The 23,727-nt window shown below is 44.9% G+C and overlaps 1 protein-coding gene across 3 annotated transcripts in view; it reads right to left on the bottom strand.

The window, feature by feature from the left end:
• Positions 1–23,727, bottom strand: part of pik3r3b (phosphoinositide-3-kinase, regulatory subunit 3b (gamma)) — a 186,057-nt gene that overhangs the window by 119,858 nt on the left and 42,472 nt on the right. For all 3 annotated transcript variants that reach the window (XM_037114384.1, XM_037114382.1, XM_037114383.1), the window contains exons 4-5: positions 4,534–4,608; positions 3,545–3,622 (exon numbers count right to left, since the gene is read on the bottom strand). In XM_037114384.1, the coding sequence (XP_036970279.1) occupies positions 3,545–3,622; positions 4,534–4,608 (153 nt within the window). The remainder of the gene's footprint in view (positions 1–3,544; positions 3,623–4,533; positions 4,609–23,727) is intronic.

Raw genomic sequence — 23,727 nt, 5'->3', positions numbered from 1 at the left:
CGGCTGGAGGTCAGGAGGATGACCTGGTGACACTTCTGCCTTCAGGTGGAGCTAAAACACATAACCAGACGAACGACTCTGTGACGAACAAACAGCTTAACGACAGAGGCTTCGTTAGAGCCGCCTTGATGGCAGAAAAGCTGTATTGGATTATATCGTTCCGTCAGATTCACCGACTTCTTTCGTCTCTCTTAGCTGGAAACATTTGGGATATTGTAAGTACACAACTCAACAAAGTTTACAACAAAGGCCCGGTTGTTCTCCCCTTTTTTGAAGTTAGTAATCTCATAAATTTTATCTTTAACCCAGGATATGAAGAGACCTCTCCCACAGCAGGACACTTCATCCGACCTTCATCTCATCTGCCTGCTCAACTCAAACACGCTGAAGACGAGAGGCGGACTGATATTTCTACAAGTATGGCGGCTGAGTGTGTGTCCTCCCGTCTCCTGGCCTCTCCCGTCCTTCCTCAGGCGTTCTCACACATCATCAGATCATCGCGCTGTAACCTTCATCGTTCAAACCTCAGCTCTTTCTTCATGTGTGTTCATGTAGGTTCACGGCCACACGCCAGCATAAATCTTCACAAAAGCGCCCGCTTGTCATATATATTCCATAGGATCTGTCCATGTCAATTAGACCACACACCGTACACAAAGCCAGAGTGACTGCAGGACGTCAGCGGCTGCATTTCTCTGCGTTTTCCAGAGAAACACTGGCAGGATTTCTCCCGTGCGGCCCTCTTTCTGTCTCAACGTATATGTGGGTGTGCGTGTCAAGCCTGCATGCTAAATTCCACTGAGTGCCGACATGTCAGCTCCTCTCAGTCGATTACTTTGAGTATGTGCATATCTTTGGCCCCATGCTGACCTCTCGCCACTGCCCAAGGAGGCCAGGTGTGTGTGTGTGTGTGTGTGTGTGTGTGTGTGTGTGTGTGTGTGTGTGTGTGTGTATGTTTCTTCTTCCACGCTAAATCTATTCCTCCCGCTGAACGAACTGTATTGGATTTGTTGAATTTTTCTGCAGAAAACTGGAAGAGTACTGAGAAAAATATCCATCATGACAAATCATTTATTCTCATTTTAAGGTCTTATGATCTGAAAGCTTCCATTAAATAATCATCTGGATAATAGATTTAAAGGGAAATTCCCCCCACTGTTTCGAAGAACGAGGGTCTGATTTTCATGAATTCACAAATATTAGTGGAGAGAAGAGGAGTCAGGAGTTCAACGCTGCAGCGGGGAATCATTTCTGGCAGCTGTTTCCTCACTAATAACATTGCAAAAAATAATTTTCAAGATCAAGAGCGTCCCGTGAGTTCATGGTAGATTTCCCTTGTGCCTAATAGGATGATGATGATAATTATTCTGAGGTCAATCAACAGCGAAAAAATCATTTCAGCCATATTTTGGCAAAAAAAGTGAATAAAACATAGCAGCCACAGAACTCACACGCTGGACGTCACTGTACAAGACTCTCACACCTTCTAACCTCGTGGAGAGGAACCAGGGCGTAATCCTCCGACATCACTGCTGTGGCCCGATCCTGCAGATCTGCCCCCGACATCACTGCTGTGGCCCGATCCTGCAGATTTGCCCTCAACAACATCTGCAGGACCCGGTCTTTCCTCACAAAAGATGCAACACAACTCCTGGTCCAAGCTCTGGTCATCTCTCTCCTGGTTCACAGTGCTTATTGTAAGTCGCATTGGACAAAATGTAATCGGGGCCCTCCGGTGAAGTACGGCAACATACTGGTTCCTCAAAAACAAATCAGCACTGCAGCCAAACATCATACTGCTGCCTTTGAACAAATATGATAAACACATATTTTTTGTCAGGGTGGAGTGGGACGTTCTGAACATCTTGTGTCGTGTGTGTCAGGGTGTGTGTGTATGTGTGTGTGCAGATATTCAACATTTTTTTTTCATACCATCAAAAGTATGAATTCATCTCTAAATGTGCAGCTCTGGTTCTGATCCAGATCCTTTCACACGATGTCCCGCCCACAACGACGTGCATCACATGTAACATTTCGTCGTTTATTTAAATATTTTCATATTTACCGCAAAATTTATATTGGTCCCAAATATTGGTTATCGGTCGGTTCCCTGAATGATCCGTATTAGTCGTCCAGCATCACCAGGACGAGTCAGCACGTGACCGTTCAGTGTGTGTGTGTGTGTGTGTGTGTGTGTGTGTGTGTGTGTGTGTGTTTGTGTATGTGTAAGGAACCGATCAACAACCAATCGATCATTCAGTTTATCAGGTTATTGACGGGTCACAGTCTCGATGGAGGCACACGATTAAATCACAGTGATGATGTGATTTGATCTGCTGGAGTCAGAATGAAGCTTTGTGCTTCATCTACATGTCAAACTTTACAGTTAATAACAACTTCAGCAGCTGCACTGAAGCTTTCTGCAGCCGCTGCAGCTACACTGTCAGTGATGATGATCTTCTCTGTCCTCCTCCTCCTCCTCCTCCTCCTCCTCCTCCTCCGAGTCGAGTCCAGAGTCTGATTTTGTCAGTTTCCCCGCCTCGCTCCCAAAATAAAGTACGGAGTCAGAGCACTCCCTGGTGGTGCCAAACCTGAACTTCAGCAACTCAAACTCGGCCAACTTTTTTGTCTCAGTCATTTCGACTCCACTCGGCTCAGCGGCCCGATCCGATCCTGTCCGGGCTCGGCAGGAGTCCGTGTGGATTTGAACACAAAGAAGAGAGCAGGAGAAGAGACGTGTGAGCTGCAGTCCGTCACAGTGTTCAGACTGAACAACAGCAGCTTTCACCTTGGATTTTCTTACTTTCAGTCACACACTTTTCAGACGGAGTGCCTGAACATTGCTGGCATTTCTCAAGAGATTCTGCTCTGAACGGAGTCGGGAGGTGAAGACAGACGTGTGTCCTCCTCTGACCTGAGGACAAACAACCTGACAACATATTTTTACAGACCAATGCGAGCAGAGAGGAAAATGTCTTGCTTTAGTGTACTGGTCGAATAAACAATTTCCTTTTTCTCAAATGTTAAATCCAGCCAGGTGAGACATGCTGGACGTGACACAGAAATGTCAGTGAGTTCAACTTATCCCAGACTTTAATCACCTGAGCCACAACAGGTCATCAAATCTAAACTGTTTGATTCTGGGAACATTTTCTGACCTAATAATCCCACAGCAGCGCTCTGGTTTCTAACAGCACATTACTCTTTGATGGAAGTTACTTGATGGCATTCAGGAAACAGCTTTCAGAGGATCCACTGTATACAGTCTGTACTCAGATATTCATACAACTTATTAAATGCAGAATATTTGGCTGCACCCTGAACGCGTCCTCATCCTGTCCACCTGTGCTGACAGTGTACAACACTTGTACAGGACGAATGCAGATCCTGAACACATCAGCAGGTTCAGAAGCCAGAAACTACACTGTTTTATCCAACCAACGATCCGAAAACCTCGATACTCGATGTTAAAATCACACAGAACAAAACAAATGCAGGAGAACACGTGTTGTTCAGACGGACGACTGGTTCTGATCGTATGTACCTGAGTCCAGAGCCTGTCGCAGCTCCGCAGGGCCGCTGGAGGACGGAGGAGCTCGATACAGAGACTCACTGCTCAGACCTGCAGAACGAACAGAGGCAGAAGAAGAAGAAGAAGAGAGAAAGAAAGTCAGCTGAGAAAACAGACGTGTGTCAGCCTGAATGTTCCTCCTTTGGGCGACGGCAGACGGATGGACACATTATGCTCTGCAGATGATGTAAAGTCTGCTCCTGCTGCTCCAGGTTACTGATGTTCAGCTAAATCACATTTTTCAGTCCTGCTGAATTATAACACGCGTCACCTGCTGCCCTCAGAACACACAACACATTAATACATCATCTCGTTTACTTTTAATCAGTCACTTTAGAATGAAATACTGTTAAAACAAGAACGTGGATCTCAATCTCACGTTTGTGTGATGCATACAGGCTGCAGCCAGGATATCGTTAGCCTAGCTTAGCATTAATACACAAACCAACATCTCTAAATCACACAAATGAACATGTTGTAGTGTTTGTTTAATTGTGTGAATAATTGTGCATTAGTTAAATAATGCCCTTATACATCCTTATAAGATGCTTATTAACATTATGATGGCTAGATAAGATGCTAAGAGTGTAATTATAGCATAATTAATAAATGGATTGTTAGAACGGCCAATCAGTGTCAGACACATCCAGTCCCGTGCCGGAACATTACAGACGGACTTCTTCTGTTCATACCTTTCACAATAAAAGTCCAGGATACACCATTAAACACAGTGTTAACACATAAAGGAGGGAGCTCATATCCACTTTAAGCTGTTTCTGTTCTGTTTTTCTTATACAGACAAAAGAAACCAACACACCAGATGTTTAAAAACCAGGAAATCAGCGAAGAATCAGAACCAAAGTCAGAACAAATTCTCTTTAAGGTTAATTCTTAATGCTGAACTACTCCTTTAATGTATGTTGTTCCTCGCTGAACTTCTGTCTGTGTTTCTGTTCTCTCACCGTGTTTCTCCACGGCCTCGACGAGCCTCCAAACCACCACAGGCGCCGCGTCGGACAGAAGCTCCGCCTCCACACCTGAGAGAGGGCGAGAGAGAGAGAGAGAGAGAGAGAGAGAGAGGGCGAGAGAGAGAGAGAGAGAGAGAGAGAGAGAGACAGAGAGAGAGAGAGAGAGAGAGAGACAGAGAGAGAGAGAGACATAGAGAGAGAGAGAGACAGAGAGAGAGAGAGACAGAGATCATTTTATTAACTCATTAAAACAACAACAACCTCCGCGTCTCCCCAAACTATTTATTTATTAATGATGCACAATAAACTCCACTGTTAACTTTAATGTGCGTCTCTGTTTCACATAAACATTTTTTAACAACAAAATATTAAAGACAAAAAGTTTGACTCGTTTTCTGCACAAAACAAAACAACACTATAGATCCAAAAACTGTCGGGCTGAGAAATGTTTACACCATCTTAAACCATCCGTGAACTTTACATCACTTTGTGAAAAATGAAAATCTTAAAAGCTGAAAATAAAGAAGAAATAATGGTTTTATCTCGGCGCTGAGCAGCCGCGAAGAATCGTTCAATTATCATCCGCAGTTATTAAACTGAGAACATTTCTGCAACCGTCCATCCAAACAGATCAACAGCAGAGTGTGCGTAAGTGTGTGAGCATGAGCCCTGCAGGGAGTGTGTACTGCTGCCTGAATAATCAACACACACATACACACACACACACACACACACACACACACACACACACACACACACACACACACAGCAGGGTAAAGACCTTGTAAATGTCAGTGTCGAGTTCATACTCCGGTCAAAACTTCACATGCCACAAGCTTAGGGCATGACACACACATGTGCACACACACACACACACACACACACACACACACACACACACACACACACACACACACACATGCACTGCGCACACGCACACACACACTCATCTGCATTTTATTCTTCATCCTCTCAGAACGTTGGACATTTCTTCAGAGATCTGTGTTCAGCTCAGCTTCAGCAGTTGAATCAAATCTAAATTTTTGGGGGATTCAACGAAATGAAGTTTGAGTTTGTATTTTTAGACATGTTGAAATGAAGTGACAGTAAAAAAAATATCTGTATCAGGAAACAGATAATAAAAATAATCACATGCGTGCAGAAATGAAAACACTGCGCCGGTGCTGACTGACAGCTAATCAGCAGGAGTGGAAGTGAAAAGGTTAAGCAACACACAGCAGCAGCTGTCATAACAGCCACCATTGGGAATCAGTTAGAAGGAGGAAAGAGACAATTCTCCAATTAAGGATCACTATGCAAATGTCTAAGCTAACACAGGATGCATTGTGATGGTGGAGAAGAGGGAGGGTGGAGGTGAGGTGATGGAGGATACAGAGTAGTAATGTGAATGTATGAACACAAAATGCCCGGAGCTGTCGTGGTTCCTGTTGTCAGCACCTTGTGAGCGACTCCTGGACTCAACATCATGTCAGTGGACCACCGAACTTCTCATGAGGTAAAGTCAACCTGACGTAAAAGATTCACACGTGCAGAGTTTGGAAACTCACAATGGAGAACTACATCCAAAATAATAAAGACAGAGACACAGACGTCTCCAGATCGTAAAGTGATTAGAAAAGACTTTACTTATGACCCTGACACGAGGTGAAGCCGGCGAACACCTGGGCTACATCATGTATTATCCAATCAGTTTGGGTTCCCAGCTACTTCAACAGATAAAGAACAGGAAGTGAAAGCAGAGCATCGTCTGCATACAGTGATATCTTAAAGATACCGCTGTTTCCTGCACGTTGTAGATTTAAGGGCCCGTCCACATGGAAACACTTTTGTGTGTAAATGCAAATGTTCTGCATTGTCTCGTTCGATCGTCCACATGGATCCTGTCAACGCACTTTTTTGAAACCTGGTCTCAGGGTGGAAAAATCCAAAAACGCCGCCCTTGTGTTCTCGTGTGGACGGCAAATCTGTATATTTTCTGTATCGATGACGTCATGCTTGTGTTGGTGCTGCAGAAGATACTGATCAGAGTAACAAGGGCAAAATATTCTGCTGCTCTGCTGCTACGCTGAGCAGAAAAGGTTTATGGATGACTGACTCGCCATTTTCTTCTTCTTCTTGTGTTCGGTTTATTTTTCTACTGTCTGTTTGTATACAGCATGCAAGCCTTATGCACATGCTCCAGCTCTTCTTCTCTGTTTTTGGTGAATTTCAAGCGCCACCTGCAGACTAGAATGTGAACTACGGCATGTTGAGTTGTTTACAATGGATCCATTAGGACGCAAATATCCTTGAAACGATGCAGAGGAAGATGGAGGGAAAAAAAAAAGGTCATTTTGGTACATGTGGACAAGGACTAAATGTTTATGGGCTGGTATTCATCCAATGACCATTTTCAGATAGTTACGGTGGTGTTAGCTGTAATATAATGGCTCACAAGGTAGATTCTGCATTATATCCATCACCACAGCACTGGTTTCTATCGTATCCGGTGTTACTTTTAAAAGAACTACAGACTTTTGAATGAAAAAACTCAAACTTGTAATCTCAACTGAGGTTTATCTTCCCTGAAGATTTTTGTTTCTGCACAAATTGTGATTCTTACTGTTGTTCTCTGCTTTGGACAGTATTCGGGCTGTTAGCGGTAGCCATGTTGCTAATGCTAATCTCAACCATAATCTTGTGATTTCTTGCTCGATCTCTCCGTGTGAAACATCCGACTGTAAATCTTTTCCGGTTTAGTGAAATCCATCCTCTCCACCGCTGAACCATTAATAATCCACTCATGTTTTTTTTCTTTGTTCCATCATTTCTCTCGTCCTCGTTGTTTTCTCTCATCCTCCCTCATTTCCTCCACAACCCGTTCTCACCTCCTCTTCTTCCCTTCATCCTCTTATTCATCGTCTTCATGCACGTTCACTCTCTTCTGCTCACTTACTCTCTCTCACTCCTCGGCTCAGCGACTCACTCGCTCTTTTGTTGTGCTGTTGACAGTTGTGTCATATCACAACACACACACACACACACACACACACACACACACACACACACACAACTGAGTGACAGTCACGCCGAGTTAAATGAAACGAGTCCTTTAACGCTCACACATCACATAACACCATGAAAGAACCAAAAGTCTCATTAATGTAACAAAAACACACAGATACCTGCTGTTTACAGGTGTACAGACCTGTGTGTGTGTGTGTGTGTGTGTGTGTGTGTGTGTGTGTGTGTGTGTGTGTGTGTGTGTGTGTGTGTGTGTGTGTGTGTTTGTGTTTGAGCAACGAGAAGCGGCAGAGGAATTTCCGGAGATATAGGTCGTTAAATGTACAGTGCTTCCATTAACGTCACTGTCACAACGCATCACAGAGGCAATATCTCACCCGGAGGAGAGGACGGAGAGAACGAGGGGAGAGAGGAGGACAAATGAAAAGATGGAACGAGAAGGAGGACAATAGAGAGGAGGACAAAGAAACAATACAGACAAAAGACAAGAACGGGGAGAGTTAGACAGAGAGAGAGAAGAGAAGGAGAGGATAGGAAGTCAAAAAGAAGAAGAAGAGGACAAAGAGGAGAGAAGGAGAGACATATGACCAGGACACAAAGAGAAAATAAAAAAGAAAGACAAGAAGAGGACAAAGGAGAAGAGGAAAAGGATGGACAAAACAGAGTAATAGAAAGAGAAGGACTCAGAGAAGAAGAGAGAAGAGGACAAAGAGAAGACAAGAACAAAAGAGGAAGAGAGGAAGACGACAGATGAGGAGACAAAGAGGGCAGAAAAAGAGAGAAGAGGACAAGAGAGAGGGAAAGAGGACAAACAGAAGCGAGGGATGAAGATGAAGAAGAGGAAGACACCAGAGAGCAGGACAGACGAGGAGAGAAGAGGAAGGACGGAGGATGAACAGTCTGTCAGCTCTGCAGCCGCCGACCAGCTCCTATAGAGGACGTATGGAGCTGCACACAAAGACACACACACACACACACACACACACACACACACCAGGCAACACACTCACCATGTGAGCCAGATAAACAGGCACACACACACACACACACACACACTCACTCATAAACATAATACTGTACATACACAGCTGACAGAGACAAAGAGCAGAGACAAAGACACACAGCATGTGTGTGTGTGTGTGTGTGTGTGTGTGTGTGTGTGTGTGTGTGTGTGTGTGTTAGTGTGTGTGTGTGTGTGTGTTAGTGTGAGTGTGTGTGTGTGTGTGTGTGTGTGTGTGTGTGTGTGTGTGTGTGTGTGTGTGTGTGTGTGTGTGTGTGTGTGTGTGTGTTAGTGTGTGTGTGTGTGTGTGTGTGTGTGTGTGTGTGTGTGTGTGTGTGTGTGTGTCCTCCCCTCCCCTTGGTCACTGAGGTGTTCTGCCATTAAAACATGCTCCATTGCTTCACACTGCAAAGACCATATACTGCACTGGTATACACAATAAACACACACACACACACACACACACACACACACACACACACACACACACACACACACACACACACGTTTCCCAACAGACAGCTGTGGTCTCTGATCAGCACTGTTTGAAATGATTTATTGATCACTGCTGGCATCATGAAGAGGAGCCTGGACTGCTGTTCTTTTCAATTTAAACTGATAACACACACATTCCTGCAGGAACCTGAACATCCAGATGTGAGCAGAGTTATAGATTGAGATTCCTCCATTACACAGAGACGTACGCTGCCTATGGCAGCTGCTGATAACTCATATATCAGGATATTCCCTTGATGTATAATGCATCACATTTAGGTCAAATACTCAAACACTGAGAATGAAAGAGGAAATTCATTTATTTTTGATGTTCACATGAGATTATATGTGAGTTTGATCTTCATCCCGAGTCCCTCTGCACAGATTCAGAATCTCTGATCTTTCTCCCTCTGCCTCCTTCAGACCGAGAGCTGCTGTGCTGAGACCTGCAGGAACCTGCAGTAACCTGCAGCGGCAGCAGGGGGCAGCTGACTCCAGGCCTGCCGGACGCTGCTGTGGCCTTTTATCTGACAGCTGCAGCAGAGGGAGGTCACAGCGAGCACTGAGAGGTTCACTCCTGTCATCCCAGCAAGACAAAAAGCTCTTTTCACTTGCTCTGTTCCTCGATTAAAGGTGACGGTGTGAAACCGAAACCCGGATCAGACGTGAAGAAGGTCGACAGGAAGGTAAACTGACTTCAGCTTGTGCACCGCACTGACATGATGTGACCACAGACATGAAAACTGCTGTAGAGAAGAACAGAGTTCATCTTTATTCCTACGATGAGGTGCTGAAAGTCCACACACTGTTTCCTCCAGTAGAAGTTCAGATACGTTGAAACAGACTCTGGTGACAGTAGAAGTTCTGATCCATCTTGTTTCCTCCAGTCCAGTAACAGAGTTCAGGCTCTGACATGGACTCAGAGTATCAGAGTAAAAAGTCTCCCTCTGAAGGACATTTGTGCTCAAAGCTAACTGAAGCTCACGTCATATTAATAGAATTCAAAGACTATTAAAGTTAAAGGTAGAATCAGTAGGATTTGTCCCAGCTGTTCCTGAACGCACCACAAAGACAGTTGATTGTTGAGTCTCATTCCCAGGACGTCAAATAGACACATGTTGGGTTGGTAAAGCGTCCCGAGCAGCAACAAAGAGAGAAAATCAGAAACTCTCTGCAGATACGAGACACTAACACGCCTTTTCTCCACATTCCAGCCTCCCTCTCTGTCTGTTTACGGCTTCTTGTGCCTGTGGAGCTGCTGTCAGTGTCACAGTGTGTAGTAAGATTGTTTCAGTCCCACATCATCTCGTCTCAGCCCTCCCCTGCTGGACTCAGAGTTCACAGAAATGTTCACAGATAGCGATCTTCTTTTTTTTTTTCTCCTGTTCTGCCACAGGCATAAAATTACCTGCAGGTCTGGATGTGAGACAGGTGGACAGGTGGACAGGTAGACAGGTAGAGAGCGAGCGAGATGAGGTGGAGAGCCGAGGTGACCTGCAGGCTGCTGGAGCGTGACGGCCGTATCCTGTTACCAATGTGAAGGCTTGAAATGACAATCTCCTCTCTACCACCGCTCACATCAGCCCCTTCCTCCTCCTCTTCCTCCTCTGCTGCTCTTCTTCCTCTGTGTTTCTTTGTTCCTGCTCTCTTCTTCAACATCTCCATCTTTGGTAGGTGGAGGAACATACATCACATTTAGGTCAAGAACGCACCGAACGCAGCCGGGGAAATAATCAGGTGATTTTGTTTACTTATATGATTTATATTCTGTTTGGGATTTAAACTGATCAGATCAGAGCATTAGGCTCAGTGCAAACACAGCTACTGTTCAGGTTTTTAATATCATTCGTTTCAGTCTCAGTTTCAAACTCATCGCTCACTGAATGATGTTTTAAAGCTGCTTCAACAGAGATTTACTGATGGAAAAGTTGTGAGACGTGATGGATTTAAACACTCATGAGTGTCTCTGTTGATTTCACCGGTAGAAAATCAGTTCCCATGAAACTTCTCAACCTTTGCTTTCCAATCTCAGCCCAATGTTTCTTCCTGGTGCAGCACGTGTTGAATCTTAAACAGCAGCGTGGCAGCGACCCGCTGCAGCGCTGCTATTAGCGGCTAAGCCTCCGTAAAAAGCCCAGTGAAACCTTGATCCTCCATCTCCTCCTGACCAATCTCCCATGACAGCCTCCCGCCTCGCTGCTCCCCGGGGACCCTGACAGACAACCGAGGCCACGAGGCCAGCATGCACACACACACACACACACACACACACACACACACTGTATGTGCACAGACATGGACACACACCTACATATGCATACATTTGCATACATGCATACGACTGCGCTCACATGTAGGTTTGCACACATGGATGCTGCCTTTGTCTGGAAATTCAACTGGATTTTTAAAAACACAGATTTACATTCATGGACCAGCCGACACGAGCTAACCGCTACAGATGATGTCTCACACAAACACATGCAAGTCGTTTGTCTTTCTTTGTGAGCACATTCTGTCAACACACCTTTGTTACTCAACACACATTTAATCTGCTGTCCAGGCTGACAGAAGCATTTCCACCTTCAGATGAGGTTCCTTCAGCGTTCTGGAACATGTTGATGACATATTAATTTCAGTTTGGACGTGCTGACTGTGGACATCACCTCTGTTGTTTGTCTGTGTTCAGACAGAAACAACAGACATCAGTCCACACTACAGAGCACAGACGCAGTTATTCATGCTACACTCCAGACACCAGTTTGTACTCATGTTACGACACTTTTACATTTACGTCAGCGTTATCGAATGCGTCAGAAAACACGAGGGGAGCTCATTTATATTTTTAAGTATAATCTGTAAGCATAATAAATCCTGTCTTATCAGATGATGGATGTGAAACTGTGGCGTTTCCTCACGTTTGAGACCCCGTTGAGCTGAACGTCAGGATGTTTGGTGACATGAGGACGAGATGACGAGCAGCAGGAGTCGTGCGATCTCTCAGAGCTGCTGGATGAGGCGAAGGACGAAGAGAAAACGAAGAGGAAGAGTTTGTACAGAGTCTTACTGAGAGGATCAGACTCGATATGTTCAACTCTCACTGACTGGAAGAGATTCTGGTTTAATTTCATTATTATGTAACTCTGCATTATGTAACGTGATCATAACGTGACTTTATGAGCTCTGACAGGCCGGTAAATAAAGCAGATTATTGCCTTGGAGAAGAAAACACCTGGCAGACAACAGGGACGTTTGAACTGCTCCTTCTTGTGGTTTCTCAGATTTCCAAATGTCCTTGAATTGCGGCGTGATGGAGAGTTTCTCTGCTTACAGCAATAACTTCGACCACAAATATATAAATGTGACAGCACAGTTTTCAGTGATGGATTACTTCTCCGTGCACGTCGGCTTCCATAACGTACTGAAGCGGTCTGAGTCCGGCTGCTGCTGGGAGGGAAATCCATCCGAAAACGTACAGAATGATTTGGAAAATGTTCGGCGGTGATTTAGATCGGACCGGACTGATTCTCACAGAACCGCTGAGTCACAGATGCTAATGCTGGGACGTCACGCTGACCGGCTCGTGTTCAGATGTTGTCTGAAGGAATCTGTGTGTATGTTTCTGTGGTTCTGCTGGAGGTCAGAGAACGATCTGAAACCAATGCAGACTGTTGGTGGAAACAGAACGTAACACTGATCCCACATCAGCCAAACACTCAAAATATGGTCCAGTTTTCTGTTCCCAGGTGGGATGAGAGCCCACAGATGGCTGCAACACACTCAGACACACAACAGCGGAAACTAATTAACTACATTTACTCGAGTACTGACAAAGACATGGAGGTTGTGTACTGAGTTACAGAGATATCTACTGGAGTTAGCATGCTAACCAGTTGGTCTTGGCTCATCCTGTCATGTGAGCTCCCAGTCTGGACCACTAGCTGCACGGCTAACTGAGCTAACTAGCTAACGGCAGTAGTTAAGGGTTGCTGTGGTGATTTGCTGCTGCCCATGTTTTGTATCGGCCTTGGACCAGGATGGACTATCAAACTACTGGGCGATGGATTTAACAGTTGACACCTGAACGATTCATCGCTTAATTGTTGCAGCTCTTTTGCAAAGGTGGTGATGATGAGTGAGGTCTGTGAGTTCGTCCTAATGAGCAGCGACTCCAACACTCACACTCACACTGTCACTTCGTTCATACTGTGAACTAGAGAGAAGGACATAAAGAACAAAGTACTAATAATCCTGTGAAGATAACAGGCTGAGGTGTCTTTCCTCATCCTTACAGTCACGTCTCAGAAAAGTCTCCTTGTGTTAAACTGTCCAAATATCTTCTCATTTTCTAAATATCTGCAGCTGCAAGTGGTCCCAACACAAACCAGCGAGAAGCAATGTCACAAACCCAGAACATGTGAAAAGCTCCAGATGTGTTAGTTGTGTGAATCCTTCAGCTGAGTGTCACGCTGACCTCCGACTGTCAGCAGCAGCAGCAGCAGTCCGAACATCTGAATTCCTCCTGTGTGACATTTCAGACCACGGTCGACTGTTTCTGTGTTTGTGTTCCAGGATCCGACCCAACGGCAGCCTTTGGTGCAGAGTTCAGGTTATTTCTGCCTGAAGCGTTTCCCTTTGGCTGAACTTGACATATCTGGGAAACTCCCATCGGGCCTCTCTCTTTTTATTGGCTGACAACAGCGAGAACAAACTGGAACAAAGTGTCACAGCCAACCGGAGCGAGAGCCAAGAGGCCGAGCCCAGCGCGAGGTGAAGAACAGGGCGGAGGGTGTGTGTGTGTGTGTGTGTGTGTGTGTGTGTGTGTGTGTGTGTCATTGTGGAAATTATTGCTGTTTCTACCAAAGTCAGCCATGAAGAATATAAACAGTCCGACATGACGTGTTCTTCATGTGGTGGCCGTCTCCTCATCTGCTCGTGACCAACTGATCAACATCGGGCAGCCGGGAGACTTTCTACTGTTATTCCAGGATTATTTCAATACCAGTAGTTTTACTTGTACTTGGGTAAAAGTACAGTAATGTAACTGTTCTTGCTCTCGTGTACAGATTTAAGAACCTTACCTGACTCTCAGGGTAACTTGAATGTAAGATTCAGATGATAAATGTGGTTTTGGAGTCGTTAGACGATCGATATCAGTCGTTTGTTGTTGCAAAAACAGAACCGATGTTTCTAAAGGTTTCAGTCTGAAGGAGTCAGAAGAGTTTGTTTTCATGGCATTTTAGTTTTTAGGTCTTTTTAAAGGGATTCAGTCACAATAACAAATCCAACATCAGTTTAATCTTTAAGTGTGACGTCTGAATACATCTTCCACCATTCCACCATGCAGAGAGCACAAAGCAAAGATGGAGGAAATCTATCTTCTGGTAATTGTCACGGTTCAGGATTAGAGTGCAGAGACCACAAACCTCCTATTCAATTATTCCTCTCTGAAACACGGCGTTCTGCAGTGTGTCTGTATGATTCAGTAATGAGAGCACGAGCGTTCACAACTAAAACACAAACACAGTAAAACGATATCTCAACACTTTTTCCCGCTCTCGAAAACACCCATCAGCAGATTCTCGTTGTTTTCATGAATACAAATGCCGCCAACCTTTAACCACTTTCACTCACCTCGCCGCCGACACACACAGCGGCAACACACCGGCGCTTAGAGGAGACGTGCAGGAACGCCTCAAAGGACGAATGAGCAGATTTACACAGTGTTCCTCCAGAGCGGCTCTCTGAAAGTGCTCTGATCGCAATATAATGTGTGCTGGTACCTGCAGAGGGAACGGACCTGACACGAGGAGAAGCAGGAAAGACGGATCGAACTTGAACACACAGACACGCTGGAGATAAACTTACAATGGAAAAACTATAAGCTAATTATTATTGATGATTATTAAAACAGCCAACCAAGCTGCTGTCTGCAGTTCAAGTCACGCTGTGGACATTATTTGGGACACCTGGAGAGATTTCATCTGTTTTTGACACATCAGAAGCAGATGAAATATCTCTCGAAACCGGTATGTTCTCCTGACCCAGACTAAAGCTAACCAGAGCATGAACACAGTGTCGTGACGAGAGAGGAACACAAAATTAAACCTAAACAAATGTAAAGTTGCGACAGAAAGAAATAGTTGTGTTTTTTTAGGATGGTACTTAGCTAACATTTAATCTGGTGTCTGGTTGATCCGATACTTCACAAGCTACAAGAGCTAAACAGAGAAAATTAAAAACTGTGAAGCTGATCAGCTGAAAGCAACATTATGTAGATATGAGGCCACCCACAGTTATAAATACAACACTACATTCATAACTACAGATCCCAGGTCTGTAACAGTTTGTGTTGTTGGTGCTGACTACGAACTCATTACATCAGAACAATGTGAAGCTAAAGCTAATAACAAGTGACAGAGACGCTGTTTATCTGATCACAACACGCAGTACCATCAACTCTGACTCTGTTATTTAAAGGTCAAGAGTCAAATGATGTTGCTGCAAATGAGGGAAGTTTGACGATAAACCCGCGATCAGCCAGACGGAACATTTCTGACTGCACACGGTGGAGCATCAGCTACCTCAGCAGCATGCAGCGAGCACAAACACTCATGTTGACGGTGAGAATGAGAGAGAAAAGGTCTGTTGCTGTCCGACAAGCAAAGTCTTCCAGTCCAGCTGATGTTGGTCTTTGGAGCGGTTGCTGGTGAAGTGGCGGGACAGTAAATATGAAAACGTCGAGTCTCAAACAACCACCAGGAAGACAACTTCCTGTTCCCAAAGCGTGGCGAGGAGTTCCTCAAAGGAGTGACGAGCTATGGAGCTCTGTGGAGCAGAAGAAGGAGCTACAGCAGGATGTCAGCATGGAGGGACACATTACAGACACCAGCTGCAAATAACACACAGGAACAGTGTGTGTGATCATCTACATGCAGGAATGTTTGACTGTTGACACGTACAAGCGACTAAACTGCTCTCACACACACACACACACACACACACACACACACACACACACACACACACACACACACACACACACACATATATATAGGGAGCGTCAGATCTGTATCACTCGAGGCAATCTGTCGTCCTTTGTGTTGGAACAAAGCTCATTAATGGAGGAAACACACACATGCATAATATACTGTGTGTAGATATCAAGCAGCACTTCGTCCTGATTAAAGGCACAGTCACTGCCAGATCGAGGATAATAAAAACTGGAAATGTTCCAGAGGAGGTCCTGAATGAGACGGGTCGCCGAGAGGTTCTGTTGGTGCTGGATAACGAGTCCAGCTGCATTTCAACAGATGAGAAAAAAGAGAGACGAACAGAACGAGACATCAGTGAACGAATGAAGTGAATAGACTCAGTTCTCTGTGTACAAAGGTCACGATCACAATAAACAGCATGAGTATCTGCAACACTGCAGCACACACACACATACACATACACACACACACACACACACACACACACATACACACACACACACGCCACAAACAGTGAAAACTGGAAATCAATTGTAATTATATGAATCGGTTGGAGTGAAACCCTCGACGCTGCAGAGCTCAGCTGATGTTATGTCACAGTTTGGACTCACAAGAGTAAAATGCACACGACCTTCAGCTGTGACACCCACACACACACACACACACACACACACACACACACACACACAGACACACACAAACACATACAAACACACAATTGTTGCCCTTTCACTTGTGTTTCCTTTCTTTGTCTCCCGTGTGTTTGCTGTTCATTCAGCAAAAACTGTATTTGTTTATCTGATGTTCAGATTTTATCTGAGAACAAACTATTACAATCAGCAGATCAGAAAAGCTTTATTGTCAAGTACGATTTTACACATACGAGGAATTTGTTGTGGTGATCAATCAATTATCAAAACTGTAACTGATTAAATTAACAGCCTGGCTCATATTAATGACGTGATGCTTTTAAAGGCTCATTGCTGTTCGGAGATCAGCACATATTAATACATCCTAACATCAAACACTGAGACGATGAATCAAAAACCATGTTGTCAGTGTTTTCACACAGTAGTTAAACAGCAGAAACAGATTTTTCTTTTCATTTCAGAGTTGAATGTTGTTCATTTTTTCCTGCAGCATTGTTACAACCTCTGATGATCTTCACAGCAGACGGGGTCTCCATGTGTCGGTGAGGAACCGGGCAAGAACAAAGAAGCTGCAGGACGTTCGTGTCATCGCGGCGCGCATGAATATTCATGCATACAGAAGGTAGGTTAATGTGAAGCGAGCTGGTGGTGACGAGAGGCTGCGGAGGGGCTGTGAAGTTGTGTAGGCAGCCATTTCTAAATATACAAGCCCGAACTGTACGACGGTGAATCTGTGGACCACACGGCATCTCTGTGAAATTAGCTCTGCTGCAGGAGCGATAGAGGCAGAAAACAGCACGTACAGTTTGTCACCCAGGGGTGCAGTGCAGCGCAAAGCGGCGGTACCTGAATTTATTCAGTATTTTCAAAGCTCAGATCGCATTTTTACGACACGCAGTCAGAGAACAGAGCAGAGCGCAGCAGGAGGCTGATGTGACTTACATAAACATGCAGGTCCATCAAGGTAATAATGCGACGCTTTATTGATCCCTGAAGGAAGAACGCTGCCTCCACTGACTCCCCCCGCAGAGTGACGACACCGGGCCGACTGCACAGATGCAGCAGTTCAGTGCCTCGATCAACAGAACCTCAGCGAGGTGGGATCAGAAACACCCCGGGTCTGCTGGGGTAAAATAATGTTACATCATGGTGCCATAACTAGTGCTGACACAGGCTGAAACAGAAGACGTGCCGGGTCTCCTCTCAGCTGACGGGTTCATCCAGGAGACATCTAGTTCAGATCAAGTCCCCAAAAAGACTGCAAGGCGTTATTTAACCATGTAATCACAACCTCGTGTGACGTTCAGGGTCCAGGAAGACTTCTCCCATAAGCCTTCAAAGTGACGGAGGCGGCTGTAAAGATTTCAATCAAAAATGCTGTTCGACAGTCACCTGGAACCATTCCAAGGTTAGTCAGTGATTCAGAGATCTGCTGTTTGAGTTCATACTGAGATTCATACAGACATTTTACAGTCGCCAGGTGAAAATAGTGATTCCACCTGTATTAACACGACAGCAGTGGAACTGAGTTATTTCCAGACATCCGTAGCAACAAGGGGAAAAATAATCCATCATAAAAATGTTACATAGTATATATATATATATATATATATATATATATATATATATATATATATATATATATATATATATTTAACAAATTTAAAAAATAATGACCCACTACTCGACACAACCTCCGTGAAACGACTCTGTTCACTGTCACAACCTGCCTCCACCTGACGGAGATCCAGCATCTCACAGCAGCAGGAGAACGTCACACCTTCCCACTCACCTGCATCTCAGAGCTTCACTTCATTAACATGTTCGCTCTCTCCAAGCTCGTTCAGCTAAAGAGCCCCTGCAGGCTTCCCGTGGGCTGAATCTCCCCCAGGCTGAGCTGTGGATTAATCTTTTCGGGGGCCTCCTCCGGCTGGCCAATGGGCCATTAAATTGAGAGTGAGATAAATAGAAAGATGAAGAGAAAGGAAAAGCTTCATTGTCCTCTCAGCAGGGAGGCAGCTCTAACAGATGGAGTCATCTGGGCTTAGCTGTGTTATTTTATTATTTACTTATATTAGACATTCATAAATGCATGCAGAGAACACACAGAGCGCTCGAACATCCTCTGAGACTCCAACAGAACAGAGAATATTAATGTGCTACAGCTTCCTCTGGACCCACACACACCAAACCAGCAACAAAGAATTATCTGAGACAAAGTCCGACAGTTGCACCAGCTCACGTCAGCCGTGTCTCCACCTGCACCTGAACGCACCACAAAGACTGCAGCCTAACATCCAGCTCTCCACTGCAGGTGATGGTAGTCTGTGTTTGTCTTTCAAAGATACAAGCCAGAGGACTAAAACCACTGAAGACACGTCTAACAGCTACTGTGGTTAGTACAATTACAGTTTCTTACAGGAAATGAATATGAAACTGTAAGTGTACGTGTCTCTGTACGATGACAACATGAGATTTTAAAGTGAATTAGCCAATTAGCTCGTCAGCTGCAGCGCGCTGAACATTTAGAACAGTTACTGCAGCATCAACATCAGCGTGGACGCGTCTGACTGGAAAGATCGACGTCTTCTCTGAATGTTGATGAAAACCGGCTCCATGTCGACACTCTCTCCTATCACCACATCAGCTCACCGGCTAATTTCTCTCTGTAGTGGCTCCTGAATGTAATTACGGCCGCGGTGGAGATTAGACTGAGTGCTCCGTCTTGCTCCGTCCAGCTCTAACCTTGAGGATCAGAGGAGCGGCGGGCGTCCCTCCCTCCCGGCTCTCCAGCTCTCATTAGCTAATTGAAATGGCTCTGGCTGGGAATGGGAGCAATATGTCGGCTTAACGAGGGAGCCGTTTAGAAGTGATTTGGGAGGCAGAGACCGTCCTTCGCGGGGAACCAAGCCGACCGTAAAAATGAGAGGATTCTCTGGAAACACATTTCAGATGCAGCCGATGACATTCACACTTCTTATAAAGGGATAAAGCCCGGCCCTAATCCCGCCTTTCTTGGCTTAAAGTCCATTCAAAGGGGGAGATAGTGAACTTCAACACAGCACACAATACCAGATAAATCCTTTCTGCAGGCTCCCTCACCTCCAAATCCTGGACTGAACGGCTGAATATGAACTTTAAACTTGTTTACAAGCGATGTAATTGTAAATGCCACGACAGCTCCGTCTGCAGCAGCTACACGTCCAGGTGCTGCTCCAGGAACACTGTGCTCACGTGCATTCACCTGTGATCTGGTCGGGTTAAGGCACAGAAAAATGGGGTTTTGTGTTTGGAAAAGATCAGAAACATCCAGGTGACGTTTCCTCTGAGTCACAGTGCTTCTTCTTCTTCTTCAGGACAGACAGGAGTCACACAACTACAGGAAGTCACTCAGCAGTGAGTCATTAATGAACTCTCTGAGGTCTGATGTCCTCTGAGAAGGCAAACTGAATATCTCATGTTGTTAACAAAATAATATCAGATGAACATTCTTCACTTCCTGACACGTTACAGACCAAATAAATCAGGAAATTAAATCACCAGATGAGTAGAAAATGAAAATAATCTTGAGTTGCAGACCTGCCGCTCAATATACTGTATACTGTATATATTCTTATACTGTGTATATAAGTAATATTAATATAAGTAAATAACTGACATCAAAAACAAGCACAGAGGAGTTTCATCACGTGAGCTGTCCGGTGATGCTCATTGGCTCCGACTGCATTAATACAGTCCAGCTGGAAAAGACCACAACATGAACATGAATGAAAAAAGTGTGTGCGTGTGTGTGTGTGTGTGAGTGTGCATGTGTGTGTCACACTGAGACGACACTGAGGGATGGAATGAGAGAGAGCTGGAGGAAAGAGGAAAAAGCAATTAAAGCATCGTTTCTCATCCTCGCTGCTCACCTGATCTCATGGGACGGAGTGAGCACACACACACACACACACACACACACACACACACACACACACACACACACTTGGGTCCAGCCGGGGAGAATGAGCTGATTAGGGGAGTCAGACAGGTTTATTAGGTCGGTGTGGACGAATGTGAGTCTGTCAGTGGTCGCCGTCAGACGGCCGCCACACGGCGAGCAGCACAGCTGGGTCATCGTGTTTATAATTAAGATAAGACTAAGAGGCTGCTGCTATCGCTCCTCTTTAATTTCCATTCACTCCCACTCCCTCCCCCATTCCTCCTCCTCCTCCTCCTCCTCCTCCTCCTCCTCCTCCTCATCTCTTTGTCTGCTCCTTCTTCTTCTTCCCTTCCAGTTTCCCCACTTCTCCCAGTTCTCCCTCAGTGTTGTGCCGACCAGTCGCAGGTAAAAGCCACCTGCTCACTCTCAGATAACCTGAGTGGAAACTGAGAAAACTTCCTCTGGAGACAGAAAACAAAACCCTGATTGTGTATATGTAGATTTAAAAAAAAAAAAAAAGGAACAGGAGACAGAAAGACAAAAGACTGACAAAAAGAAATGGAGATTATGAGAAGAAGGTAAAGACGAACAAAAGGATGAATATCAAAGAGACAGAGAGAAATATATATATATATATATATAAATATATGTGAACATGCAGACAGAGACAAAAAGAAAGATAAAAAAGAACATAACAGACAAAGAAGATGAAAACGGAAAATTCAGAAGAAAGAAAGAAACACGGCTCGTGTCTCGTGGCCGATCAGAACAAAGGAGCGTGAGACCGACGGCAGCTGAAGCTGAGCTGCTGTTCCAGGAGCTGGAGCTGCATCCTGAGATCCACCGAGCCTCGTATCTAAATACTGATCTAATGTCTCCTCAGAGGAAGAGCTGCATGCTGACAACCTGCAGAGATCTTCAGTCAGGCCTCTCAGACCTGCAACAAATCTCTTTTCACACTGAAACAGGATAAAATATCTGCATGTCACTGCTGCTCTGACCTCTGATGACTTCTTGTAAATCTAGTTTTCCATCATATAAATGACAGAGTGAAGAAACCAGGAATACAAATTAAATGTCATACAGACGCAGCGCATCCGTCAGTGTTCAGAGTAACAAACCCAGTAAAGAGTCAGAAACACTAAACACAGTTTAGATTTCACCCACATGTGGTCGTTGTGACTCAGCAGGTAAATTTACTGTCACAACTTTAAATATCCTCTTACATTACTCTCTAAGATAATGAGACAAATGAACAGTGTGTGACTGTGTTTATTGCTTTGTTAGCATTATGCTAGCAGCCTGTACTTCAGCACAGTGTTGTTTCAGCCACATGCTAACGCGTGCTAACATGCTCTGCAGGTGTGTACCATCTTTACTTTCTCTTTATCTTAATTGAGATGATATGAATGTCATCACTGTGAGAGAAGCTGAAGCTGGACAGATTAAACTTCATGCTGAGGGAACGAGGATGTTGGACTGAACGCTGCCGTCTCCTCCAGCGTGACCTGAACACATTCTGCCATTCCAACCGCAAACAGCATAAACCAGAGTTAAATCTCTGATAGCCGCCTGTCTGCTGTAAAAAAACACATTTTCTCATTTCACAGTGAGGTTCTGATGGAATCAGAGCAGCACTAAGACGCAAAAAACGAAGGAATATTAATATATTTCAGATGCATCTGATAACATTCAGACACCTGTTAAACTGATAAACCTTAATCCCGTCTGCTTCTGCAGCCGCTGGATTCAGTCAATACGGAGCCGGTGAGCAGCAGCACACGAGGTCGAACACGCTCGGAGTGTTTCTTCACCTTTTAAAGCTTCTTCTTTGTCTGGCTAACTGGCAGGACTGAACTTTACAATGTGTCACATGTTTTCATCACATTCCTCACACTGCATGCAGAGTTTATTTCTCATTATAAGACCCTCTTTAGATTCTCAGTAAAAACAATGAACAACCTTTTGACATCAACACGTACGAGACGCTGTACCTGCAGTAACTGTCGTCGTGATGACATAAAGCTCTGAAGTATCTGTGAGATTAAAGTTAAACACAACACGCTCTCATTCCATCAGAGACGCTCGGCGGAGGGACGCAAACACGCACAGTTCAGACGGCTGAAACGACTTCACCACACTAATTGGTTTCGACTTGTCCACGCTGAGAGCGTTCAACTCACACAATTACTGCCACGTCTCTTCAGCTGCCGACAAAAAGGAATTCATGACTGAATGCGATTATTCCCTGGAAGCGCTGCATCTATTTGACTCTGTCACTTTGATTGCAGGTTTTTTCTGACGTGTTCGTTTTACGTCCGGCGTTCGTAAATCAGCCGCCGCTCGCCTCCGCAAACAAAGAGAGGCCGAGAGGAGCAGGAGAGCCTCCGTCTCCCACACGTTCATCCCTCTCACCGCCTCCTTCTCCCTCTCTCCTTTCAGCTGGGTGATTAATGAAACATGTAACTCATTCATCATCGCTAATGTCACTTTCCTTAAGACCTGATTTTAATGCTGACCCAGTGGAAACGACACCTCAGTGGAAGAGAGAGAGAGAGAGAGAAGGCAGAGGGAGAGGAAGCTGCAGCACAACCTTGAAATGTCTGTCCCTGTCGTGTGTGTGCGTGTGTGTGTGCGTGTGTGTGTGTGTGTGTGTGTGTGTGTGTGTGTGTGTGCGCGTGTGTGTGTGTGCATCGTAATGGGGTGATGTTGGACTATTAAAACCATTAGCGCTGATCTGCCTGTCACCGGCGTTCGTTCAACTCTGCAGCTTTTGATTCACTTCAGAGGTCTCACACTGAATCTTTTCCTCTAATATACTCAGTGTGTGTGTGTGTGTGTGTGTGTGTGTGTGTGTGTGTGTGTGCTGCCCTTATTTACATATGCACATTTTGCTGAACACACACGTTTTCGAGGGGCCACTTCACACTCCCACCTGCAGCATCACAGCTCTAATGTTTCCTGCAGGTTTCTGCTCAGATCATCAACAACTTCAACTCTTCGCTGCAGCAGACGACTTCACGATCTTTGTGGGTTTGAATGCATCGTTTCTAGCCATCAGTTTACATTTATATCTCCGAGCAGAGACTTATAAAACTTGTTGAA

The sequence above is a fragment of the Acanthopagrus latus genome, chromosome 11, assembly GCF_904848185.1.
Source record: "Acanthopagrus latus isolate v.2019 chromosome 11, fAcaLat1.1, whole genome shotgun sequence".
Lineage (NCBI taxonomy): Eukaryota > Metazoa > Chordata > Actinopteri > Spariformes > Sparidae > Acanthopagrus > Acanthopagrus latus.
This window is presented reverse-complemented; position numbering and strand designations above follow the sequence as displayed.